This window comes from Ornithorhynchus anatinus, chromosome 10 (genome assembly GCF_004115215.2).
Source record: "Ornithorhynchus anatinus isolate Pmale09 chromosome 10, mOrnAna1.pri.v4, whole genome shotgun sequence".
In the NCBI taxonomy this organism is placed as follows: Eukaryota; Metazoa; Chordata; class Mammalia; order Monotremata; family Ornithorhynchidae; genus Ornithorhynchus; species Ornithorhynchus anatinus.
This window is the reverse complement of record NC_041737.1, coordinates 49,894,806-49,921,881: the sequence shown is the minus strand read 5'-3', so window position 1 is coordinate 49,921,881 and position 27,076 is coordinate 49,894,806. Positions and strand designations below refer to the sequence as shown.

Genomic DNA, 27,076 nt, shown 5'->3' with positions numbered 1-27,076 from the left:
ACTCTTCTGCACTGGAAAACGCCTGCACAGGAGAAGCTTGAGGTGTATTTTTGATTATTATTTGGTTGGTTTTGTTTCTAATATGCAAAAACTAATCCAGTAACACATATCATCCCAAGATCCGCAGAAGCCAAAGGGGGGATAAAAAGAGGTTTTGTTTTCCAAGAACAGACCTTAACCCCATCTATTATAGTGCTAAATGCAAACACCTTCCTGCTCTGCTCACATGAGAGATCATCACGGTTTGTCTAAGTCTCTTTAGGGCCATTTGAAAGCTTTGAGTGGCAGGGAGGGGAACCTCCCAATTGTCTCCGCTTCATAATCCCCAAAACCTTCGGCTCCTTATCCAGAGGTACAAAAACGCACCTGAACAGCTGCCTCCAAGCATAAAAAAGCAATTCTCCAAATTCCACTGCTGGTGGTGATTCTATTCTGCCTACTCTTAACTCTTCTTCCTCGGTTCCTTCTCTCCGACAAAGCTTCTTTTCACCAAAAACACCAGGATGGAGGGAAAAGAAAATAAGAGAACCATACAACTTCACAAGATTGGGGTGAAAAACAAAAAACCCAGAAAGGGAAGCGCCAAGAACTTCTAACTTCTAAGAGCCAATGAATTTCTAATCAATTTCTGATTGTCTCTTGGGCTCCCAAACTAGCAAAGCCACCTAGAAGGGAAAAGAAGTGGCTTCTGGGCAGCTGCCTGGAACAGCACAAAAAGGACTGGTTCTAAAAAAAACCATCGTCGATCCTCTAGAGGCCCGAATAGGAGACGAAACGATGTTTTAACAGTTTAAAAATAAAAAACACACACAGTGCCCTTTAAGGGAAACACGGTGAGGAATCTAGTGGTGAACTTGGTTGCTCGGAAAATCGAGTGCAGGTATTCGGCAACGACAGCTCTCCCTGAGCAGAGCACAACCTGAAGTGACAGAAGGGGGCCATTAGAGATAGGAAATGAGAGCGATTTAAGATATTAATTTCCTCTCAAGCTCCTCTACCCTACTCCCTGAGACGACCCACCGCCCCACCATAGTGCGGAGGCTATGAGGCTCAATTGCCACGCTGAAATATTCCAGTTGGGATAGGTGTGGGGAGAGGAGCCTTCCATTTTGACAGAGTTTCTTTTGCACAAAGCAAGGACTGCAAGAGACCCAACCTGGTCGTTATTCGGGGGTTCTCTAGGAGTCCGAGAGCACAACGAGCCGAGGTTCTGCCTTTACGCTCACAACTCCCAGGTGCTGATTGGCGCAGTCTCACTGTCGTCTCTCGGTAGAGCTGGCGTTTGGGCGAGCAAGAACCCCTGTTAGGGATCCGATTCCTCCGGGATCTAGGAATCGAGTGTGGCTTGTCTACCAACGGCGTCGGAGATTGCTATTTTTTTTTTTTAAACGATCCTTAAAACAAAACGAGAAGGAACTACCGCAAACGGTGACACGTATATAATTCGGCACACGTACGCGCTCGGAAATTGATTTGCGAGAACCACGGGTTTTTGCATAGTGATTTTCATTGGCACTTACAAGAGTCAAGTGTGTCAAAATGCACCCATTCTTTTGAGAGTCTGGAAACAGATCGGACTGGTTTTGGAAATCTCCGAAGAATCCATCCCCAAGGGGATGCTGCTCTAGAAACGTCTTTATCCCAAAGCGCTACCTCCTCCAGTAATCATAACGAAGGCCCCCAGAAATCTCTGCTTCCCAACCACTAGAAGATCGGGGAGCCGCCGCCGGGTCTGACCGCAAGCTTACAGCTCAAAGATGCTTTTCAAAAATCGGAGAGGTCAATTTCATGCTTCTGGGAAATGTACTCGCACCACGATATGGAAAATTCTGGAAAAATAGGTTGTCGGGGAACCCGCAAGCCCAGGTGGGGCAAAACCTGTCCCCTGAAGATGGGCGTCGATATTCTTCTCCCCTCGAAGAACGCTTAGAGAAAGCACCTCTCCCTTGGCCTTTTATGGTGGAGATTACGTGCCCCATGTCCACAGAGCCTTTTAAACATTCTGTTTAAAAAAACAGGTGTGGCTGGATCTCAAAAATATCTCTGCAACACTAGCCAAGAGTGTTTAGCTTAACCCTAAATAAGGATAATGGGAGAATGAACACAATCACTGTCCTCGAATGTGTGCACGGAAGGACCCATTAATCATCACTTGGCCCCTTTTACAACTTTTGAAGCTCCAACTATACACACATTTCTATGTACATAAAAGGGAAAGAAAAAAAGATGGGCCTAGGGCCTGTAATTTCCAAACCCAAGTTATTCCTAAACGAATCTGTGTCCACCTGGCATGCTAGACCTCTTTGTTTACAATCAGGGAGGTATCTGAAGTCAAAGAATGATCCTTTTAAGATTAGAAAATAATTTCACCACCTGGAAAACTCCCTTTCTCTCTGCTCTGCTCACTAGAGAAGCCGCAGAGAATAAATGCCAAACGAAAAATGAAAGCCAACACTTTGGGGCCGAATCCATTTCAAACCAGGGGGCATTGTTTCGGGAAAAACACAGACAACTTTAGACCTCCTCCTTCAGAAGACCATCGGTCTTAAATACCACCAGAATACCCTTTAAGGGAGAAAAAAAACCTAATAAGAAAAATGATTTTAAGACTAGTGCATTATCTAATAATACCGCTTAGTGCAACTGGGGCCAGCATTTAATAGTTGTGAAAATTTAACAATACCTTAACAAGGCAAAATACAAACTTTCCTCTTGCTTCTTGGCCCAAACACCTCACCTTTGGCCTGTGGACACCCCCAGCCCTCCCAACCACCACATGCTCCTCTCTCAGCTCCTGAATTAACAGCTGGGCTCCTCTGGTGACGACCAGCTGGGTGATGGATCACACAGGAACTAGCGGGCAAACGCTATAAATAGATTCACACTTCAACTTCCAACTCCGAAAACACCTCCGCTGAGAGAAGAGGCTGGGCCCTTTATCTACGCTCAATGAGGAGGCCCTCTAACTTCAATACTGGATTCACTTTTAAAGCAACTGCAAGTTCACAAGAGATTCAGCGCCTGCAAAGCACTCCAAGCCCAGAGCTTGTGTGTGTGTGTGTGTGTGTGTGTGTGTGTGTGTGTGTGATTTATTTTTCCGCTCGTTTAACCTTCCCCTGATCTTCCACTTTCTTTATGGCCGCCTGGATGGCCTCTTGGTCGCCCAGGAACTGGTGAGGGCCGACGGCACGCAGGTTTTCGTCCAGTTCCAGGAGGATGGGCACGCCGGTAGGAAGAGTCAGGTTGATGATGTCGTCATCTGAGATGCCTGTTGAATAGAGGGAGGGAGGGAAGAGGGGGGAAAGGATCATTACACAGCGAAAGCCAGTTAGTTTCAAAAGTACTTTAAAGCTGGCGGACTTGCGCTGATCTTTGGAGATCGCTTTCCAAGACGGCGGGACTTTCCTTTCCTCTGGCAAAGCGAAAATATTCAAATCCTCGGGGCCAAAGGTCAACCTCCCCTCCCACGACACTCACATCATCTCTAAATGGAGCAAGGCAGGAATTCAGAAAGGCGAGGCTAATTCTAACGGTCACCTTGACTAATCACGTATCCGATCCCGTTCCAGAGCAGCGGGGGAATACTCTCATTTTCAGTCTACGAAACACTGTCAGTTGCCCAATTCTGCAATGGCGTTCTATCCAAAATCCATCATGAAAACTTGCATTATGGAACAAAGAACCATGGCGACACCACGGTCCCGGTTGCGCCCAGGCGGCAAATCCTCCCGGGGGCACAGAGGGGACTTTAGGGCAGAGCATTCTTCCGATGGGAACAAATCCACATGTGGTATCTTCAGTCCAGCCCTAAAGGCAAACACAGCTCAGGGAGACAGAGGGAAATTTTCTCACTGTCGGATCTCTTGTGCAAAGGGATGATTCACTATTCAAGTCTCCGGTATTTGCTCAAAGAATACTGTCTCCCCGTTGTTCGTATTGGGGGGACTCTTTTGCGCACACTGCTGAACCGGGCCCTTGGATGTAGACGGAGCAGATAAACCGAAAACAAACCCAGCCCTCAGTGAGCTTACATTCCAGGGCTGGGGAAAAGTAGCCCCAGGGGAAAAATAAGAACAAAAACTAACAACTAACCATCGACACTGTTTTTTCCTTCCTTCTCCTCCCCCTTATCCCAAGCTCCGGTGGCGGGCCCAGACTTGGACCCCGCTACGGCAAGTGGCGTTCCAAGAGTCTGGCCAAAGACCAGTGCTTGGCAGATAGTAAGCACTTAACGAATGCCATTATCATTATTATTATTTAATCTCCACTTCCAGTGGAGAGCCTAGAGCAGTGGCCTCAAAAAAATCCAAAGTCTGAAAAGCCCCACTTCGGGAGATGTTTAACTTTCTCTGTCTACTAGGCGGCTAGTGTTCTATTAAAAAAAAAACAAAACAAACTGCCAAACCAATCAGTTATTGAAAATTTGAGTGTTTACTGTGTGCAGAGTATTGTGCTAAAGCCCTTGGGAGAGTACAACAGAGTCGGCAGACCCGACCCCCGCCCACGAGAAGCTTACAATCTAGAGAGGGAGACAGACGTGAAAATACTCAGCGATACAGAAGGGAATGGGAGACTGAGGCCCCTCCCTCACAGGCAGCGGACATCCACCCAGGGAGGATTTTTCATTCCTACCATTTCGTGACAACAGACTCCTTGGCTGTTCACACCTCCCTGTCCCGGAATTCCCCATCCAGAGAGAGGCTTGTCCACCGGAGACAACTCTGATGTGCTCGTTACCGCTCTCCGATTAGATCACGGGCGGCCTGATCCCGTCACGGTCCGTCCCGGTGCCGGGACCCACCCTACCGGTTCTGCAGAGTTGACCGAAGTGGGGTCCCCGGTGGAGAATTTAAACAGCCCAATCCGTCACCATTTCAGCCATTCCCCTGCCCCCTTCAACCCTCCATCCCCACCCTGAATGAGAGGTCCTTCTGGCTACTACGAACCAAAGGCATCACACTGTCTCTGGTTCCTGCCAAGAGAGTTCACCCCCGACGAACTGGAAGCCCACGGTGCGAGTCAGGCGCCGACCGGAACACGTGAGAAGCCGGTGGCTGTTTTTCTAGGTGTTTGCCATCCAGTAAGGGGGAGGGAAGGGCTCTGGGGATCATTCTCAATAAGGGAATGGGGGCGCTTGACCAAACGCGAGCAGCCAGGCAGAGGGGCCCGTGTAGACGGTGGTGCGGAGGTAGGAGGGGGCCCAGGAAACAAGGTGCGATCCAAAGACGATAATGCACGCAGAGCCCCCCTGGGGCAGCTACAGGGGAAGTTGAAGGAAGAGGCCAATAGGACACTCTGGGGGGAGGCCTTAATGGAGAGTAATTACTATAATTATTATTATTATTATAACTCTGGAAATAACGTAGCACTTACTAGGCGCCAAGCCCTGTACTAGCAGTGGGGTAGATGCGGGATAATCGGGTCGAACACAGTCCTTGTCCCCCGTGAGGCTAGCCATCTAAGTGGGGAGGGAGACCAGGTTTTGAATTCCCATTTTACAGATGAGGAAAGATCTAGAGAAGTAAGAGATGTGCCCAAGGTCACACAGAGGGCGAAAAGCAGAGATGGGATTAGAACCCCAGTCTTCTAACTCTCAGGCCTGTGCTCTTCCCACGAGGCCATGCTGCTTCCCAAAGGGATGGCAGACACGAAAGATGATTTGAGACGTTGCGACGGATTGAAGTGGGAGAATGAAGATGGGGGGGGGGGGCGGCGGGGGGAGACCGCATAATCACGCACTAAGCGCACGTGGCTCAGTGGAAAGAGCACGGGCTTAGGAGTCAAGGGTCATGGGTTCTAATCCCGGCTCCGCCACCTGTCAGCTGGGTGACTTTGGGCGACTCACTTCACTTCTCAGTGCCTCACCTGTAAAACGGGGATTAAGACTGTGAGCCTCACGTGGCACAACCTGATCACCCTGTAGCTACCCCAGCAGCTTAGAACAGTGCTCGGCACGTAGTAAACGCTTAACAAATACCGACATTATTATTATACCAGATAATCAGATCAGACATCATCTCTGGCCCAACTGGGGCTCAGGAGGAAGAGCAGGGATTTTCTGCCCATTTTTACCAACCAAGAAACCGGAGCACAGAGAGGTCAGATGACTTGCCCAGGTTCGCACAGCAGATGAGGGACAGAGCAGAACTTGAACCTGGGTCTCTGGACTCCCAGATCCATGTCCTATCCATTAAGCTACACTCCCTCTCTGGTTAAACAGATCAGGCCTTCGGTTTTGAAAGGGATACGACTAGATTTGAGGCTACGCTCCTCTCTCCAGGTAATGCTGTTCTGGGACAGGGAAGGGGAAAAAAAATAAAGGAGGGAGAGACACTGCGGCTCTCAAACTACTCGTGTTTTTTTTGTTCGGGAAAGAAACACACGAGATCCAAACATCCCCAAACTCCAGATTAGCAGTAATCTTATGGTTCCATTTCGCCTCAGTCTAAAAACGAGCATCTGCCACGGTCACTTTTTCCTCCCCAAGCCTCCAACCTAAACATGCTGCAGGTTAAGGTATTAGACAGATGCAGTGGTTTGATAAACAATACAGTGTTTACTAAGCAAAATGGCCCCGGGGCACCCAGGGTCCCAAAAGCAGAAAGAAAGAAAACACGGCCTGCAGAAGCTTAGTTTAGGCGTTTCCAATCAACGGTGAACTGCCATTCCTCTCCCATGACGAGCCGGCTCACTCACAGAGCAGACTAATTGCTCGTATGCGTTTTCAGGCCCAGACTGTTAGTAATCTGTCGATGGGTTTGGGAAAGGCTGGGAAAAGGCTCTGAAAAGAAGAATCTGAAAATGGCAAATCCAGGCAAAAGCCACGAGGAAAGCACCGGCCATGTGTATACATCCTGTGTCTCCTACCATTTCAACATCCAAAAATACCAATGAAAAAATCCACATCTTTTAGAAGTCAGCCCTGGGAAAATTAACAGGGTGACTCTGGAATTGGTTCTCAATTCTTAAGCTTGCTGGGATGTCAAAGGATGGCTCCAGTTTGAATCCCAACACTGGAAGGGAATCTGAAGTCCACCGTCGTAGTCAGTTACGGTATGTGTTAAGAACTTATCAATCAATCCATCAGTGATACTGATTCGGAGTTTACTGTGCAGAGATCACTGAACGAGGTGCTTGGGGGAGTACGAAAGAGTTGGTAGACGCGTCCGCCGCCCACAGACAAGTTGAAAATCTGGAGGGGAAGACGGACGTTAATATAAATCAATTACGGATATGTACATAAGTGATGTGGGGCTGAGGGAAGAGGCGAATAAACTGTGCAAATCCAAGTGAAAGGGCAACGCAGAAGGAAGTGGGAGAAGAGGAACGGAAGGCTTAGTCGGGGAAGGCCTCTTAGCCTCTTGGATGTGATGTGCTTTGAATAATATCTGTAATTATTTATATTACTGTCTTCCCTTTAGACCGTACGCTTGTTGTGGGCAGGGAATGTGTCTGTTTATTGTTATATTGTAATCTCCCAAGCACTTAGTACATTAAGTACTCATTTGAATGAATGAACAAGGTTTGGATGGTGGGGAGCGTGATCGTCTGTCAAATATGAAAAGGAGGGTGTTGCAGGAAACAGGCAGGACGTGGACGAAGATGGATGAGATCGAGGTACAGTGAGTAGGCTGGCATTAGAGGAGCTAATTGCGCGGGCCGGACTGTAGCAGGAAATCAAGGAGGTGAAGTGGGCGGGGGGCAAGGTGATTGAATGCTTCAAAGCAACGGTAAGGAGTTTCTGTTATTGGAGGTTCTTGGGAAGCGGGGCGACATGTCCTGATGTCTGTGTAAAAAGCGATCCGGGCAGCAAAGTGAAATATGGACCCAAGTGGGGAGAGAGAGGAGGCAGGGAGGTCAGTGACAGGCCGATGCAGTAATTAACAAATGCCATAACGACTGTTAATTAAGGTGGGATAGCATTAGCGGCTAGATTAACACGGTAGCCATTTGGTTAGAGAGGAAAGAGCAGATCAAAGTGGTCTCTCCAGATCGTCAGGGTTCTTTTTAAACCCAAGAAGAGCTGATGGTGCAGGAAGGCACCCCGAAGGAGGTCCCTGGGAAAACTGTCCCACCGCTAACACGGCTCTGTCCCTGCGGGAACCTCATCCCAGCCCCTCCTGTAAGCCCTGCTTCGCGGGACTTTTTAAAAATCCTGTTCCTGCAATAATATGTAAGGGGAACACACGTGCACACGATCTGCCTATCGAGTCTGCACACGAATGTTTGGTGAGGGCCGGCATCATTCACAAAATAGCAACAGGAATACATGTTAAGGGACTCATCATCACATGCGTTTCTATCAGTACATTATACAACTGTTTAGTCAACCAAATGATTTATACATTTCCAAGGAGGGCAACCCTCTGCACAGAAAATTGTTTTTTATCGTTTTTCGCCCACCTCCTATCCATCAGTCCTCCGGATTCTGGATGGGCCACTCCAAGCCATACTTCACGCTGCTGCCCGGGTCACTTTGCTCCCGAAACGTTCAGTCCATGTTTCTCCACCCCTCAAGAACCTTCAGGAGATGCCCATCCATCTCCACATCAAACAGAAAGTCCTTACGATCAGCATTAAAGCACTCCATCACCTTGCCCTCTCGCTATCCTCCTACGACAATCCAGCCCATACATTTCGCTCCTCTAATGCCAACCTCCTTACTCACTGTGTCTTCATCTTCTCCACCTCCGAGAAGCAGCGTGGCTCAGTGGAAAGAGCGCGGGCTTGGGAGTCGGAGGTCATGGGTAGACTCTCCCCCGATTAGACCGTAAGCCCGTCAAACGGCAGGGACCGTCTCTATCTGTTGCCGACTTGTTCATTCCAAGCGCTTAGTACGGTGCTCTGCACATAGTAAGCGCTCAATAAATACTACTGAATGAATGAATGAATGAATCATCCCCGCTCCACCGCTTGACGGCTGTGTGAGTTTGGGTAAGTCACTTAACTTCTCTGTGCCCTCAGTGACCTCATCTGTAAAGTGGGGATTAAGGCTGGGAGCCCCACGTGGGACAACCCGATCACCCTGTATCTCTCCCAGCGCTTAGAGAGGTGCTTGGCACCCCCGTAAGTGCTTAACAAATACCAACGTTATCATCGTTTAGACTGTGAGCCCGTCATCGGGCGGGGATTGTCCCTATCTGTTGCCGAATTGTACATTCCAAGCGCTTAGTACAGTGCTCTGCACACAGTAAGCGCTTAACAAATACCAACATTATTATTATGAAGACAGGCAGGATAGAGGGAGCGTTGATTCAGTGGGGCAGGGAATCTTGTCAGCTGTGTGACTGTGGGCAAGTCACTTCACTTCTCTGGGCCTCAGTTCCCTCATCCGTAAAATGGGGATTAAGACTGTGAGCCTCACGTGTCTACCCCAGCGCTTAGAACAGTGCTCTGCGCACAGTAAGCGCTTAAATACCAACATTATTATTTCTGGCCCTTTAAATGAACAGGCCAGGGGGAATAAGAGAAGAACAAACTATCTCACTGAACTATTGCCAGCAAGGCGAATGTATGTTTCTAGGAAGCTGAAAACGGTCAAGGCTCCGATATCATGCGCAAGAAGGAAAACACCTGCAGACTTTGGCTGCCACAGCCCTTCACTTGTTCCCGGAGGCTAAAATAAACTTTCCTTCTGCAACAGGCGAGAGACCCAAACTCTTTCAGAAAACATACCCGCTGTAAATGTCGGACACGGCTATTGAGTTACCTCCCTGGCCCTGCAACCAGACCTGGGTGACCTTTTCTCTGTGTTGTTCTAATTTCATCTCCCCGCCGTTTACGGGGCCCCGTCCCTTTTCTAAAACACATCCACACACGCATACAGATATGGGGGGTCCCCCGCCCCCGACCTTTAGGGATCGACTCTTCCACCCTCCATCAGGCTCTTGTAGTCCCTCTGCTTGGTCGGAGAGACTAAACAAACCACTTTCCTTGGCAGGATCCCAAGCATTTCCAATGTTCCATTTACACGTCTCTTTTTCTTCAGCGTGGGCTGTAGTGCTATAAACACAGGAAGTGGCCATGCCAACCAGAAAGAAAGAAAGAAAGAAGGAAGGAAGGAAATGCAGAATCCCTCTCTAGGAAGTTCCTGGACCCTGCAGATAGACCGTTCAGGACTTACGATAGTCATTTCTCGAAAGGGCTTTGAGAATGGACCCTGAATCAATCTGTTAGGGGCTTGTAGCTCCATTACAGTCAAAAAGCATTTTCGTCGGTGTTATTTCGGTGGGTCCCGCCTCCGTGTCAACACCGAGAGGCAAAGGCTCAGCAATCTGGAAAAACAGACCAGACGTTCTTTACATGTTTCTGATAATTTCATTTTTTATTTTTTTTTTTAATTCCCCGACGGTCTGGTTTCAAGCTTAGGGCCGTTTTCAGGCCCGCTAGACAATTTCCTCCTAATTTACCCACCTATCTCAGGACAATACAATCTCATACAAGTTACTCTCCGGGGGCGTTAGAACAATCCTTGAGACTCAGCATTCCTGTTCCGTTTTTAGGATTAGAGATTTGTCACATTCCTCCCTCGGGACTGTGTCCTAGTTGATTTTCCAACGACTGGAAGGCATGGGCTGAGGCGGTGGGGGGTGCTAAAGATGGCCCGCTCGATTTAAGCACGGAACCGCAGGATTCATGAAGCGCTTGCTGGATGCCAAGTGTTAGAGTAGACAGAAGATAATCGAATCGGTAGCTCCCAGGGGATGCCGGGCGTGCCAGGATCTGGGCCGATCGGGCTGCCGCACTGGTCCCCAGAGCCTGCTGCCATGGCCTGGTAGCTAAATGCGGAGCTGTCTGTTTCTGGGCTGAATTCTGGTCTGCCTGAGCAGAGGGTAGGTCTCCCCCTGGCCAGCCCCCAGCTCTCTTTGATCAACCTTACCGTCGGAGGGCAGCAAGAGTCAAAACACGGGCTTTCTGGAGAGCGACAAAGAGCCCCGGCCCAAAGGCAGTGAAACTTCCCATCTAGGGGTAGGAAGGCAGCAGCATGCCTGCTTTTCCTCTCTGTTCTACTCTGAAATGATTCTTTCACAGGTAATCAAGACCCTTGTGGGGCCATTTTAAGAGACGAAAAGGAAAGCTCTGCAACGTCAAGTCTCTATTGTATTCGCCAAAACAAGCTAAAAGAGGCTTCTGTGGAGATTTCTCTGGTTGAAGGGCTTCTCTCTTTAAGCATAAGCAGTCGGGGCCTGATTTCATTTTTCTAAGCCTGTCGGATTAAACTCTGAGGCCCAGCGTCCCCAGGGGATGGCAGGGGGAATTTAAATCTCTGAATGACCAATAATCGCACACATCAACCAATCAACCGTACCTATTGAGCGCGTACCGTGTGCAGACCGCTGACCTAAGTGCTCGGGAGAGTACGAAACCAAAGAATCGGTGGACGTGTTCCCTTCCCACCACGGGCACGCAGTCCACGGCTCACACATCATTCGGTGCGGAGCAGCAACTTAATGCCTCGCTATTTCTCGCCAGGACTCTTCACCATTACCGGCGGTCTGCGGAAGAAGGTACTGGAAGGACAGTAGTGACTAGACTCCGTAAGTGAAGGGATATCATTTAAATCATTCAAGACTTCAGAGAATTCCCAACAGGTAAGGGAATGTCAAACTCATCTCCGGGCCCCGGAGTCACTTCTCTGGCTCCGGTAATCCAAATCATGCCGCTGTTCTAGGGGTCCATTTCTTTATTTAAAGCTTTCACAGTTGGCATCAATTTGGTCAGTTTCCACTGGGGTGGGCACTGACGGCACTTGGGAATACCAGACATCACCCATGACGTGACCTGGGTTACTCCGGGTACGCAGCATCACCCGATGATGCCCCACGTGCCATTCTGCGGCAATACCCTGAGCTCGCCCCATCTAGAACGTTCCTCTAGGGGTATCCCTGCCTCCTCCGTCTTGCTCCACAGCTGCTGCACCCCCCCGCCTAGGTCCACAAGAACACAGGCACCGTGTCTGAGTAGTGGAGCTTGGTGGCAGAAATGAAGGCCCTGAAAATATTATAAAGGGGCCCGGTACCGAGTTCAAACCAGGCAGAGGATATCGACTCAAAACACTGGACAACTGGCCATCCCAGTTGCCACCTTCCTCCCCGAAAGGGACCGCTTTTCCAACCACCAGTAAAGTGAGTGTCCCATCAACACCGTGAGTACGCTTTCTACACGGCTTGCCCGCCCCCCCGCCAGTATTTCTTCTTTTATGCACTGTCTAGTAAAAGGCGGCGTGTAACTCTGCAGACCCCAAGGGGTGTCAGAGGGGAGGAGGGACGGAAAGAAAAGTAAAGGCCCAGAGTTAAAGCATTAGAACATGGAGAGCTATTTCAATTCCCCAAGTCTGACTTGAGTCTTTTCAGAAGTAATCTCTGATCTGGGCTGCCAAAAAAAAAAAAAGGTGGATTTTTTTTCTGGGCCCGTGGCAGCGAGTCCTTTGAATGCCAGGTCCTTCCTGAAAAGTCCCTTAGATTCTTTCACTCTCACGTCTTGGCACGGTGAGATGTAACTTTTTCTCCAGTCAGTGAAAACTTTAGGTCTCGGACTTCAAAGTCTGGGTGCTCGTGAAGAACCTGGGTGGCAGGAAGCCCCTCGCAGTTCCCTGAGGGGCAGGGACCCCTAAAGGGCTACGAAAGGCCCCCTCCTCCACCCACCCCTCCCCCGGTTCCACGCAACCCACACCAAGTTCCTTCTAGTCCTCCCTTATTACTCCTAATTTTGTTTTTTTTTTTAAATAAGATTTTATCTCCCGTGCAAGTATTTACAATTCAAAATATACCCAGAGATAAATGCACTTAATTAAACGCTTGAGGGAAGAGTGACGTCCATGCTTTACATGCCTATCTCAGGCTTTGAAAATGTCTAAGTGACCAGCATCCTGTAGCGATAGAGCTCTGATTGAGATTCTGAGGGGTTCCAGGGATTCTGATTGAAATTCCGGTTCCAGTCCGGTTTGGCGGCTAAAAGTAAAATCTTGGGTTAGTTCCTTAACCTTTTTAGGCCCCTGTTTCTTCCTCTGAAAGCGGGGGGAAATGGTCATACCTTCCCTCTACCAAGAGGAATTGAGAGAAGAAGCATATGAACAAATGTGAAATAAGGGGGTGGGTGGGGTAGGGAGAGGAAGAGGGGGATGGCATGACCAACTACCTCATCTCATGGGGCTGTTGTTAAGAGTTAAGATGACCCCTGAAAGTTAAAGTTTCTTTAGAGTTTCCTCTTGCATTATGACACTTACTGAATACGGAACTTGGAAAAAAAAAATAACATAAAATATTCCGGTAATAAATGTTTTAAAACTCCACAGGCATTTAATGAGTGGAGAAAAAGTTACATCTCACCGCGCCAAGACGTGAGAGTAAAAGAATCTACGGGACTTTTCGGGAAAGACCTGGCATTCAAAGGACTCGCTGCCATGGGCCCAGAAGAAAAATCCACTTTTTTTTGGCAGCCCAGGTCAGAGGTTACTTCTGAAAAGACTCAAGTCATCACAAAGCCTTGCGACTTTCTCCCGATGAGGGGGCTACATCCTGATGGGGTCAAGTTATTTTTACAGCCAAAGGAAATGCTGGGCTTGCACTTCACAGCTTGTTTCAAGGACTCGGTGATAAACGCTTGAGGAAGTTGGACTTCCTGAAAACTTCCAGTGGAAAGGATTAGCCAAATGGCTCAAATGAAAAGGAGACAGAAAAGGAAAGTCTACTTTTGTCCTTAATCAGAGTGGCTCGCTTAGTTTCCTAAAGTTCTGACGGGTTTGTTTTTTTTTCCAAGGCTGGATAAAATCTATGCTTATAACTCCTCAAGGTCAGGGACCGTATCTACTATTTAACATTAATAATGTGGGTATTTGTTAAGCGCTTACTGTGTGCCGAGCACTGTTCTAAGCGCTGGGGGGAGACAGAGGGGAATCAGGTTGTCCCACGTGGGGCTCACGGTCTTAATCCCCATTTTACAGATGAGGTAACTGAGGCACCGAGAAGTGAAGTGACTCGCCCAAAGTCACACAGCTGACAAGTGGCCGAGCTGGGATTCGAACCCATGACCGCTGACTCCAAAGCCCGTGCTCTTTCCACTGAGCCACGCTGCTTCTCAACACTGTACACTCTCAACAGCCAAGTACAGTGTTCTGCATTTGGCCTAGGTACTCAAATACAAATGATGATTGTGATGATGATGACAGTACTCTGAACTCTCTCTCAAGTCCCAATTTTCAATATGCGTTGAAAATTTATACGTTTATACTATATATAAATATATATATTATACTACATGCATTATATTATATATATGTATTGATACTGCATTTATACTATTTCCAAGCTCAAGCATTAATTACATGGCACATCTTGGACACCCAAAACAAGTGATCTTGTGAAAACGCTAAACTTCTCTAATGGTGAAACAGTGGAAGCCATTCCCAATTTTTGCCCGTTTGTCCTTGCCGTCTCCCTGGGGAAAGTCACTTGCCTAGGTCATCGACCGATGGCATTCTTTTCTAGCGGTTACCATGCGCAGAGTGCCGTACTAAGCGCTTAGGATGGTACAATAGGAGAGAATTAGCAGACACGTTCCCTGCCCATAATGAGCTTACAGTCTAGAGGCGGGTCTGTGTCACGGAGGGTCTATGGAAAGTTACAAATTACAAATCATTTTTCAAGCTGGAGAAAAAGGCTTTAAAAAGTAATCCACTCCAAAAATCGCATCTCCCCTCCTCAACGCAAATGGGTTTGGTCCAATTTAACTGAAAAGGGCAGCTTTGAAATTAAAATTAAATTAAAATTCAAGTTGCTGAATTGTACTTCCCAAGCGCTTACTACAGTTTCCTGCGCACAGCAAGCACTCAATAAATACGACTGAAAATTAAAGTTGGTTGTGAATCTTTTGGCTTAGGGAGGGGGAAACCAGATTTGATCTAGGCCACCGGGGGATATTATGGACTAAACAGGGCACCAACTTCACTCCCTCTTCAAAGCCATTCGGCTCACAAAACCCCGTCATCGTTGACAGCATTTCCTGAGCGCTCTCTGGGCAGAACGCTGTACTAGGCACTTTGATTGTAAAATGCTAGTTTATTTCTGCTTTCCCAAACTATTCCTCCATTCACTTTAGGGTCCCAAACCTAGCTCTAAAATCCCCTTCTGGCTATCTGTTAGTCCCCGAAAGAGATCCTGTAATCCAAAAGAGTGGCCCGTCAAACGATGGCATTTACTGAGCGCTTACTCTGTGCACAGCACCGTGTTACGTGCTTGAAGAGTACAATGCATTCAGGACATACGATCCCTGCCCTCGAGAAGCTTAGAGCCGAGTGGGAGTAACATTTCTTATTTCCCGAGTGAGGTAAGAGGAGAGCATTGGAAGGAGTGGAAGGTTTAGGAAGAGGAGGAGGGACGAGGGAGGAAGGTTGGGTTGGAAGAAGTCCAGGAGAAGGAGAAAGGGCCTCTTGTCCCAGAACAGGAGGCTTTGGAAGGACTCCTGGGAGATCAACAGGTGCCATCTAAACCTCCCAGGCATTTTATGCTTAAGGGAGGCTGTTGAAACCAGAGAAAGTAGCAGTGTGGCCTAGCGGTTAAAGCACGGGCCTGGGAGTCAGAAGGACCTGGGTTCTAATCCCGACTCTGCCTTGCGTCTGCTGCGTCACCCTGGGCAAGTCGCTTCACTTCTCTGGGCCCCAGCCGCTTCGTCTGCGAAACGGGACATGGCCTCTGGCCAACTTGTAGCTACCCCAGTGCTTAGAACAGTGTCTGGCACGTTAATAAGTGCTTAACTACCATAAAAAAAAAAACCAGAGGCGTGGAATCGTGAAATTTTGGGGGCACGGCCCTCATTTGGGCATTAATAGCCACCTGTCTGCCCCCATGTGATCAATCAAAAGCATTTAATGACTGTTTCCTGTGTGCAGAGCACTGCACTAAGCGTGTGGGAGAGTACAATACAGCGCAGTTGACAGGCACAGTCTCTGCAACATAAGGAGCTTACCGAATCAAGAAGAAACGGGATTCTCTAGTTCAACGCAAGGAAGGATTTCTTAATAGTGAAAGTTAACGGGGAACCAAACGACGAATGGTATTTATTAAGATCTTACTGCGTGCAGACCACAGGTACTAAATGCTGGAGTAGAATAAAGTCAGGAGGAACGATCTCCGCCCACAGGGAGCTTACAGCATCAAAGAGCAATGGGATTCGGTCGTTCAACACAAAAAGGATTTCCTAATCAATCGACGGTATTTACTGAGCGCTTACCGTGTGCCGAGCACTGTACGAAGCGCTTGGGAGAGTGCAAAACTACGGAGTTGGTAGACGCGTTCCCGGCCCGCGAGCTTAGAGTCTAGAGGCCTTGGGTGAAGGTTCCTTCCAGCCACGGAATTCGCTAATCCCCAATTAAAACTTGTTTCTCTTTCCTAAGAATGCTCGACCCCCTCTGGAGCGGAAAAGACTTCGGGTCTGGGTTACCAGAGGTAGAATTTTTTCAACGGCTCTGGCCTATTCTCAGCAGGACAGGTCGAATCCCCGGTAGGTTTGTGCGGGGCTGAGTCTTCAGAAAATTAGACGGTCAGATTGACCGCCGCTCTCCCCTCTCCCACCCCCACTGCCCCACACCCAGAAATTCTGGGGAGCCGGCTTCTGGGGCTGGAACAGAAGGGGTTTAGTCATGGAAGACAGCATCTGGGCAAACCAGCAAAGAAAAAAAATGACTTTCATTTGGCAAATACAAACCAGTAACAATGCTGGGCGTTTGCTTCGGCCTGAGGGCTTTTTAATGACAACAACAACAATAACTTTTTTTAAAAAAAAAAAAGGACTAAGCAAACATTCTGTAAGGAATGCTACCTCTGGGTCCCACCCCTCCCCTGGATATCTGGAGCTGGACCAGAAACCACGTCAGTGCCGGGGACGTAAAGACACAAGCTATTAATTTAAGATCGCTCCAAGGCTCTCGGGGCTACCGTGGGAGGCTGAGAAGCTTCCAACCCTGGAGGGCTTTAAGAACAGACTCCCGTCGATCCCGAACGGTTTAGGGACCGGCGTCTGTGGAGGCGGGGGGGGGGGGGGGTTGGACCGGGTGACCTCTGACCGAATCTGTGGGGCGAGGAAGAACGGACAGGACTCTGAACTAAGCAAGAATAACGAGCAGCGCGATGGGGACAGGTAAGAGAACCGTGTACCTTCCAGATGCTTCAGCAGTGCCCTGCTGCTGTTTCCATGAGCGGAGATGAGAATGGATTTGCCGCTTTTCAGCGCGGGTGCGATCCTCTCAGTCCAATAGGGCAGGAGTCTATCCAACACCTCCTTCAGGCTTTCGGAGCGGGGCAGTTTATCGGGCGACACGTCGCAGCATTTATACCGGCGGTCATTGTAGATCTCGTGATAGTACGGGTGGGATTCGTCGATGGGAGGCGGGGTCACGTCGTAGCTTCTCCTCCAGATCCTCACCTGCTCCTCGCCGTGGTTCAGTGCCATCTTCTCCCTGTTGAGGCCGATCAGGGCCCCGTAGTGGCGCTCGTTCAGACGCCAGGAGCTCTCCACGGGGACCCACTCTTGCCCCATCTCCTCCAACACCAGCCAGGCCGTGTGGATGGACCGGTTGAGGACCGAGGTGAACACCAGGTCGAACTCAAAGTTCAGGGCCCGGAGTTGTTTCCCACAGTTCTGGGCCTCCTTGATGCCGTCGCCGTTGAGCTTCTGATCCACCCAGCTGCAAAAGCGATTCTCTTTATTCCAAGCTCCTTCCCCGTGCCTTAACATGACGAGTTTGTACTTGGACATGGCGGACGGCGGCGGGCTCCCTGGAGAGCTCGGATGGGGGCCGGTGAGGTTTACGGGCGGCGGCGCATCTAGGAAGACAGGAAACGGGCAGGGTCGATCACGGTCCTCGGGGCGCTCTACGGGAGCCCGTTTAGGACGGGGGGAAGGGCAGCCCCGACTATCACGAGACGCACGCACGGCTACCGAGATTAACTGCAGGGCCTTAGAACCCCAAGACTCTCCTTCAAACGCCCAGCTCTTCCCAGGTTGAGACGTACTCACGCGCACACCTCAAAGGTAAGCAACTGCAGTTGAGGGAACCGAGTCCATTTAATGGCCGCAGTCGGATTCTGACACGGACGGACGGATAGCGGGCGGTAATTGCGGGGTGTAGCAGGTAACGGGACACCTATCTCACGCACGTGGCATGCCGCGTCTCCTCTGGATGAGGAGCGGACGGTTGTAAGCTGGAGGATTTAGTGGGAAAGCGCGTCACGATTGGCGGGGAAGACTGAGGGGAATCGGGGACCGGGGATTCCACATCTCAGCCTCCGACATCTACCCTAGTCCTGAAGAAATTCCTACCGCATCTCCAAGGGGCCTCACTCTCACAGAGAGGAGAGAGATTTATTTTACCACGGCGCCGGAGCGCTGGACCCTTCCTTCCCCCAGTGGAGTATAAATACAAAACTCTTCCAACCCAGGAAGGTACAGGTCCGGCCCATCTCTTCCAGGGGGCGGTGGGGATTTTCCTGAAGGGTAGAAACGGCGACCAACAAGAATCACAGGTCCAAGTGAGAAGCGGCGGGGCCTAGCGGAAGGAGCGTAGGCCTGGGAGTCAGCGGTCCGGGGTTCTAATCCCGGCTCTGCCGACTGCTTGCCGGGCAAGTCGCTTAACTTCTCCGTTCTCGGTTTCTTCAACAGTAGAACGGGGATTCGATCCTCCTCCCTCCTACTTAAACCGTGAGCCCCACGTGGGGCGGGAACTGGGTTCCACCTGAGAAACCCGTATCTACCCCAGCGCTTAGAAGAGTGCTTGACGCAGACTAAGTGCTTAAATGCCATTAAAAGAAAAAAGCTAACGCCCGACAGCCCCAGGAACAGAGAAGACGAGAGACCCCACGGACGATGAACCCGCACAGCCACGCAGCGAAATCACCGACAGAGACACGAGGCCCGCGGTCACCTGAGCGGGCCAAGCCCTCAAACTGCAGTGATCCCTTGCCCGCTTCAGGATGGATCCCTCGCAAGCGAAAGGCCGGACGCACAAACAAGCCTGCGAGGTGGCCCGAGCGAGCCGCCTGCCAGGGCCGATAAAGAGGGGAGCGAGTCTCCGGGAGGAGAGGAACCACCCTGATTAGGAGGGCCCCTCCTCCGAGAGGCCCACGGACCGCCCCGTCCTCAGACGCTAACTGAACTGAAAGCGAACGACGGGGCCCCCTCCGCGCTCCTCCAGGCACCGACACATTCATCTAGGTCTCCTGGAACGCGGAGACGCTCTCTCCCTTCCTCCCTCCCGGGACCCCTTCCCACTTCAGATCTGACCGACCGCTGCCCTCTCCAACCTCAAACCCCTCCTAAAATCACTCGGCCTCCAAGAAGCCTTCTCTGATTCACTTCTCGTCTCCCCACCCTATCTGCCCTCCTTCTGCATCATTACACTTGGCTCTGTACCCTTAAGGACTCTGATACTCACCCCATCCCCACAGCACTTACGCCCCATCCTTAAACTCGGCCACTTCTCCTCCCGGTTCTGCCGCTATATCTGCTGTGTGACCTTGGGCAAGTCACTTCATTTCTCTGGGCTTGTTACTTCATCTCTAAAACGGGGCTGGAGACCGTGAGCCCCGCACGAGCCCCGGGTCCAACTTGTCGGATCCACCCCAGCGCGGAGTAAACACTCCGTATAACGATAATAATAACGTTGGTATTTTTGAAGCGCTTCCTATTTGCAGAGCACCGTTCTAAGCGCTGGGGTAGATACAGGGTCATCGGGTTGTCCCATGTGAGGCTCACAGTTAATCCCCATTTTACAGATGAGGGAACTGAGGCACAGAGAAGTGTCACGCAGCTGCCAAGTGGCAGAGCCGGGATTCGAACCCATGACCTCTGGCTCCCAAGCCCGGGCTCTTTCCACTGAGCCACGCTGCTTCTCTACTTAAATACCATAATTATTATTATTCCCCTATCTGTAATTTATTTTAACGTCCGTCTCCGCCGACTAAGCTCCCCGAGGGGCGGGATTGCCTCCACCGACTCTGTCGCCTCATACCCTCCCGAACGCTTAGTCCGCTTCTCCGCTTGCGGTCAGCGCTCGATACGCACCGACGACCGAATGACGGGGTCGCTCCCTTGCCGGAGTCAGCATTAAGGAAAACTGGCCCCACTAGCCCATCCCAGTGTCGCACACCCCGCACTCTAACCAGTCGAGTGTGTGACATCGAGCAAACGTTCCTGAATTCCCTGACGGCGTTCTAGCCGGGGCTCCCGGGGAAAAGTGTCCTGACGGCAGAGCCGAGTGTGTAAGTCGTCCATCCAACCCGAGCTGCCCGGCCTCTCTACTCTCAGGCTCCCAAGGGAGGGGGTTGCCCGCCCTTCAACCCGGCGTCCACCTTCCTAACCCACCGCCAAACCAATCCTCCATCCCTCCAGGAGGAAATGGAGCTCTCCTTTGGCTCTTCCGCCCGAGGCGGCTCCCCGAACGAGAAGGGTCAGGTCCACCTTCTACCCGCAACCCCTAGGGACTACATCTTGCTCTACCCTTTCCTGGGGTCCTCGAAAAATCACTTAGACTTCCACGTTGTGGCAAGCGAAAACGCAAGGCAAAATTACTCATTGGATCGTACCTCTTGAGCGCTTACTGGCTGCCGAGCACTGTACTGAGCGCTTGGGAGAGAACAATATACCAGTCACAGACCTATTCCCTGATAAGGAGGGCAGTCTAGAGGGGGAGACTGGCATGGATACAAAGAAATAAATCACAGATACGTACATAGTGCTGGGGGGCTGGGGGGATAAATACTCGCATGTAAGATGATACGAGATGAGAAACTTTCCCATGTCTGGCTTAAACTTTGCTATCCAAAGGACTGAAAAAGAAACCATCGAACCAATGGCTGTTCTAGGCAGTTGATGTTCGTTCAAGTGCTTAATACAGTGCCCTGCACACACTAAGTGCTCAGTAGATCTGCTGATTAACTGCTTGTTCCTGAGTGGTTTGAGGATGTCTGAAGCACTTGCTTTTCCTCTTTACTTTCAGTCGTTTCTCTGCCCAAAAGCCACAGAAGCAGAGCCCCACGAAAAGAGACTGGCTTTGGCTTAAAAAAAAAGGCGGGGGGCGGGGGGGACAGGATGCTGGAGGAAGAGGGGCGAGAAAGACCATCCGTGGATTTCGGGAATCCTGGATACTCCATTCCAGGCACCGCAGTACAGTACTCCGCCCACAGTGAGGGCTCAATAAATACAAACGACTGGTTGACTGAGGGGAAAGAAGTATTTTATACCCATTTTACGGATGAGATAACGGAGGCCCAGAATTTAAGAGACTTAGCTGAGGTTGTTCCACAGCAGGCAAGCGGTGGAATCGGGATCAGAAGCCAGATCCTCTGACTTTCACGCCGCCCTGGACTCCTTAAGATAGCAGGCAAAATTCTCTCCGGCCCAATTTCAACTACCGGGGATCCGAAGATGCCCACGACCACCTCGTCTTCCATTTTCACTCTCCCTCCCTTGACGAGCACCCCCATCCCCCGCCGCGTAGAGTAAAACGCTCCGGGTAGCTATAAAATCTCACCTCCGCTCCCACTCTAAATTAACGCCATCCCCTCGGTCCTTGAGGCCCGAAATCGGTTCAATAAACGTGCAGGACCTGAAACATTCACGTCTCTTCCTTCCTTCTGGAACGAGATGAGCTGCCGGAGAAATTCATCAGCAGCTGCCAATTTAAATAGCCCAGCGGTAACTTGTTGGGACACTTACTGTTCTGCTGAGGCGGCAGAAGCTAATGGAAGTCATTAGATGTTCAATTTTCAACTGGAGTCAGAACAGGTAAATTCCGGTTATAAGATCACCCCTCGGGACATCAACCCTGATCGAGCATCCCGACTGTGCGAAATTAATCCTCGGATGAAAGTCTCCGGGTTCTGTCCCGCCGGGCTTATCGTCTGACTAGAGAACCCTTCATTTCTCGGCCCTTTGGATGTGGTTACGGCCGAGTTCATCGGCCCAGCTTCAAAAAGGCACGTAAACTCAACTGCTCTCCCGGATACGTCATCCGGGAAGGAGGCTTTGAACACCAAGTCTTTTCTCTTTTTAAAAGTCGCCTAATTTGCTACCATCCTATCTGGTCTCTAGGGCCAGACGGGCTCTTCCTCGGAGCTGCACATCCTCCCACGGTATGAAAAGAAAAACCTACGAATTTCAGCAAGGCTGGGGGGATTCTCTTAGTCAACACGTAGGGGCTCTGAGACCAGGCAGTCGGCTTGGAAATAAAAACCAACACGTGATTCAAAGGAAACAGTATGACCCCCAAGGAAGCAGTCTGCCCAAGAAAACCCTCCACTAATAATAATAATGTCGGTATTTGTTAAGCGCTTACTGTGTGCGGAGCACTGTTCAAAGCGCTGGGGTAGATACGGGGTAGTCGGGCTGTCCCACGTGAGGCTCACAGTCTTAATCGCCATTTTACAGATGAGGGAACTGAGGCCCAGAGAAGTTGCGTGACTTGCCCACGGTCACACAGCTGACAGGTGGCAGAGCCGGGATTTGAACCCACGCCCTCTGACTCCCAAGCCCGGGCTCTTTCCACTGAGCCACGCTGCTTCTCAATCTGAATGGCAACCAGAGGAAGCATTCGGAGTTGGTCGACGGCCACCCTAAGTCGGCCAGATGACATCATCCCCTTTGCCGCCCACCACCCTCATAAGGCGCGAAGAAGAGACCCGATCCTCAGTGGTATTTACTGAGCACGGACACGGTACAGAGCACCGTACTAGACGCCTGGGAGAGTACGACCGCAACAGGGTCGGTGGACGCATCCCCCGGGAAAAGAATGGTTTGAGCCCTTAGGCTTCCTCCCAGCCTTTACTCGTTGGGTTGAAATGATTCCTTACCCCTTCCAGATCCCCCAACGCGACACAGAAATCCCAGAGGCCGAGAAGACATCACTTGAATACGTGAGAATCCGGGACGCGCCTGGCCGACCGTTCTTGGGAATATTAATCCATCGGCTGTATTTACTGAGCATCGACTGCGTACAGAGCGCTGTACTAATTGGGAAAGCATACAGGGAGTTGGTGGACACATTCCCTGCCCGCAAGGAGCTTAGAGCGTATATCGATGACAACGTCCCGTTCTGTAGCTGGAAGTCTAAACCCCGTAGATGACGTGGAAAGCGTTCTATGTGCGGTGACAGATTTTGAGGCAAGAGTCACTGATTCGGGAAAGCAAGCTGTATGACTCCTACTGTAATAATCGAGAAACGTTCCATCATCCTCTGCTTATAATAATAATAACGTTGGTATCCGTTAAGCGCTTATTATGTGCCGAGCACCGTTCTAAGCGCTGGGGCAGACACAGGGGAATCAGGTTGTCCCACGTGGGGCTCACAGTCTTCGTCCCTATATGAGACGCAGGATAGGGCACAGGCCCGGGAGTCAGGAGGGCCTGGAGTCTAATCCCCTCTCTGCCACTTGTCTGTGAGACCTTGGACAAGTCACTTCTCTGTGCCTCAGTTGCCTCATCTGTAAAACGGGGAGGAAGCCAGTGAGCCCCTTGTGGGAAATGAACGGTGACCAACCTGATTAGCTTGTATCTATCTCAGTGCTTAGTCTGTTGCCTGGCACACAGCGCTCGACAAATCCCATAATTTAAAAAAAAAAAAATCACTCAGTGGTATTTACTGACCACTTACTCTGTGCAGAGCACTGTGCTACACACTTGACAGAGTACAGTACAGAAGATCTGGTAGAGATCCCGGCTGACGAGTCTACAGGGAGAGACAGGCGTTAAAATAGATTACGGAGAGGGGAAATAGAGTGTAAAATGCAGAGGCGACATACAGAGGAAGCAGCGTGGCTCAGTGGAAAGAGCCCGGGCTTGGGAGTCAGAGGTCATGAGTTCGAATCCCAGCTCTGCCACTTGGCAGCTGTGTGACCTTGGGCAAGTCACTTCGCTTCTCTGGGCCTCACGCATCTGTAAGATGGGGATGAAGGCTGTGAGCCTCACGTGGGACAACCTGATTGCCCTGTATCTACCCTACGCGCTTAGCAAATACCAACATTATTATTATTCTCATATAGCAGGCACTGTACTAAACGATGGGGTAGAACCAAGCTAACTGGCTTGGGCAGAGTTCATGTCCCACACGGGGCTCACAGTTTTCATCCCCATTTTACAGACGAGGTAAAGAGGCACAGAGGGGGGAGATCCAAGCTAATTGGGTTGGACAGAGTCCAGGTCCCACACGGGGCTCACGGTCTTTGCCCCCGTTTTACAGATGAGGGAACTGAGACCCCGAGAAGCCAGGAAGGCAGGATTAGAACGCAGGGCCTTCTGACTCCCAGGCCCATGCTCCACCCACTAGGCCAGGCCCTTTCTCAGTCCTTTACTTTCCCAAACCAGGTGGTGGTCGGAAATCCCGCGTGAGCCCGTCGGCTCCTTTCCCCGACGGCAGCCACCCGGCTCTGCTTCTTCGGAGGACTCCTTTCCCTCGCCTGCCCTGGTTCGGGACTTGCCCGTCAAGAGTCCGAGTATTGCGTCTCCCTGGATCTGAAGCGGGGCTCACGCTACAACCGACACCGGGCCCGGGCCGCCTAGAGATTCATTCAGTGGTATTTACCTAGCGCTTACTGTGGGCAGAGCACTGTACTAAGCGCTTGGAACGTACAATTCGGCAGCAAATAGAGACGAACCCTGCCCACAACGGGCTCGCGGTCTAGAGGGGATGTCGACGGGGAGCGTGGCTCAGTGGAAAGAGCCCGGGCTCGGGAGTCGGAGGTCGTGGGTTCTAATCCCGGCTCCGCCGCCTGTCTGCTGTGTGAGCTTGGGCAAGTCGCTTAACTTCTCTGTGCCTCAGATAACTCATCAGTCAAATGGGGATGAAGACGGTGAGCCCCATGTGGGACAACCTGATGATTTCGTATCTCTCCCAGCGCTTACGACAGTGCTTGGCACACAGTAAGCGCTTAACGAATAACAACGTTATTATTATTATTACCCCGAAAAACGGCCTGCCAGTTCCCCACCCCGGAAAGACAGGAGGGCCCGCTGAAAAGCCCTCAAAGCCCACCGCCCTCTGCTCTCGGGGTTCTCCACGGACCGTCTGCTCCATCCCTCGCCCCGGTCCCTCTTGGCTCCACCGCCCGAACCTTCTCCTCCCTCATTCAGTCGTATTTATCGAGCGCTGACTACTACTACTACCAATAATGATGGTATTTATTAAGCGCTTACTATATACCAGGCGCTGTTCTAAGCGCTGGGGAAGATCCAAGGTGATCAGGTTGTCCCACGTGAGGCTCACGGCCTTAATCCCCATTTTACAGATGAGTGAGGCCCGGAGAAGCGAAGCGACTTGCCCAAGGCCACGCAGCAGACAAGTGGCGGGATTAGAACCCACGCCCTCTGCCTCCCAAGCCTGGACTCTTGCCACTGGGCCATGCTGCTTACTTACTGTGAGCAGAGCACCGGACTGCTTTCGACGCCCGTCTACCTGTTTCGTTTTGTCGTCTGTCTACCCCCTTCTAGACCGAGCCCGCTGTTGGGTAGGGCTCGTCTCCGTTGCTGAATTGTACTTTCCAAGCGCTTAATACAGTGCTCTGCGCACAGTAAGCGCTCAATAAATACGACTGAATGAATGAAGGCAGGCATTAGTAGTGTCACTTTGACCTGCCCCTCTGCCCTACCCCCTTCCCCTCCCCACCGCACTTATGCATATTTGTATATATTAGGCAGTTCTCTTATTAATGATGAGTCTATCTATTATATAATAATAATTCTCTCTATTTTGATGGAATTCATGCCTGTCTCTGTGGTGTTTTGTTGTCTTTCTCCCTCCTTCTAGACTGTGAGCCCGTTGCTGGGCAGGGACGGTCTCTGTGGCCAAACTGTCCATTCCAAACGCTCGGTACAGTGCTCTGCACACAGTTGGCGCTCCATCGATACCAATGAATGAAAGAAGGCATTAATAGTGTTATCTACCCCTTCCCCTCCCCACGGCACCCGTGCGTATTTGCACGCTTCATTTATTACTCAGCCCAGTCCGGAGCGCTCAGTCCGGTGCCGTGCACGTAGTAAGCGCTCCATCCATACCCCTGAATGGAGGCATTAATAGTGTTGTTACGACCTGCCCCTCTGCTCTACCCCTTTCCCCTCCCCACGGCACTCGTGTGTATTTGCACATTTCATTTAGTACTCAGCCCAGTCCGGTGCCGTGCACGTAGTAAGCGCTCCATCCATACCCCTGAATGGAGACATTATTAGCGTTATTAGGACCTGCTCCTCTGCTCTACCCCCTTCCCCACGGCACTTGTGCATACTTCTATATATCATTTATTACTCAGCCCAGTCCGGAGTGCTTAGTCCAGTGCTGGGCACGTAGTAAGCGCTCCATCCATACCCCCGAATGAAGACATTAGTAGTGTTAGTAGGACCTGCCCCTCTGCTCTAACCCCTTCCCCACAGCACTCGTGCATATTTGCACATATCATTTAATACTCAGCCCGGTCCGGAGTGCTTAGTGCAGTGCTGTGCACGTCGTAAGCGCTCCTGAATGAAGGCATTAATAGCGCTATTAGGACCTGCCCCTCTGCTCTACCCCTTTCCTCTCCCCGCGGCCCTCGTGCATATTTGCACATATCACTTATCACTCAACCCGGTCCGGAGTGCTTGGTCCAGCGCTGTGCAGGTAGTAAGCGCTCCACGCAGAGCCCTGAATGAATGACCGGGCGGGGCGGCGGCGGCGGGGAGCGGCTCCCCCGGCCCGGCGGCCCCGGGCCCGTCCTTACCCGGCGCGTGGGCGGAGCGGCGTGAGGGTCCCCTCCTGGAGCGCCCGGGGAGCCCCGCTCCTCCGAGCGACTGCCGCCCGCCGCCGCCTCCCGCCGGGAGGCCCCTCCGGGGGGCGGGGCCGGCGCCCCAGCCCCGCTCCTATTGGGCGAGCCGCCCGTCGCTCAGACGCCCCTTCCGCCGGGGGCGGGGGCCGCGCCGGGATTGGCTGCGGCCGGTGACGGACGGGGCGCTCGGCCTATAGGAAGGAGGCGGGCGCCGCCCCGCCCCCCGCTCCCGCCCCCGCGGCCGTTGGGCCTGCCGTGGAGGCCGCCCCTCCCCACTCCTCCTTCCCCTTCTCTCCGAC

The 27,076-nt window shown here is 51.2% G+C and overlaps 1 protein-coding gene across 3 annotated transcripts; it reads right to left on the bottom strand.

Annotated features, from left to right (window-relative positions):
• Positions 1-1,424: 1,424 nt before the first annotated feature.
• On the bottom strand, positions 1,425-26,802 carry BPGM (bisphosphoglycerate mutase). 3 transcript variants are annotated; one of them, XM_007671093.2, is made up of 3 exons: positions 26,733-26,802; positions 17,151-17,819; positions 1,425-3,268 (listed from the first exon to the last, which is right to left on the bottom strand). In XM_007671093.2, exons 2-3 carry the CDS (start codon positions 17,749-17,751, stop codon positions 3,090-3,092), a joined length of 780 nt encoding a protein of 259 aa, XP_007669283.1. In that variant the 5' UTR covers positions 17,752-17,819; positions 26,733-26,802; the 3' UTR covers positions 1,425-3,089. The 3 variants fall into 3 exon arrangements, with proteins under 3 accessions (XP_007669283.1, XP_007669299.1, XP_001512367.1); XM_007671109.3 differs by lacking the exon at positions 26,733-26,802 and adding an exon at positions 21,524-21,632; XM_001512317.4 differs by lacking the exon at positions 26,733-26,802 and adding an exon at positions 18,917-19,006.
• Positions 26,803-27,076: the final 274 nt, after the last annotated feature.

Bases quoted from the DNA above. Each gene is read 5' to 3' on its own strand.
- BPGM (XM_007671093.2), bottom strand. From the start codon at position 17,751: ATGTCCAAGTACAAACTCGTCATGTTAAGGCACGGGGAAGGAGCTTGG. The intron at 3,269-17,150 runs GTACACGGTTCT...TCTATTCAACAG, and splicing joins ACTGCTGAAGCATCTGGAAG to GCATCTCAGATGACGACATC.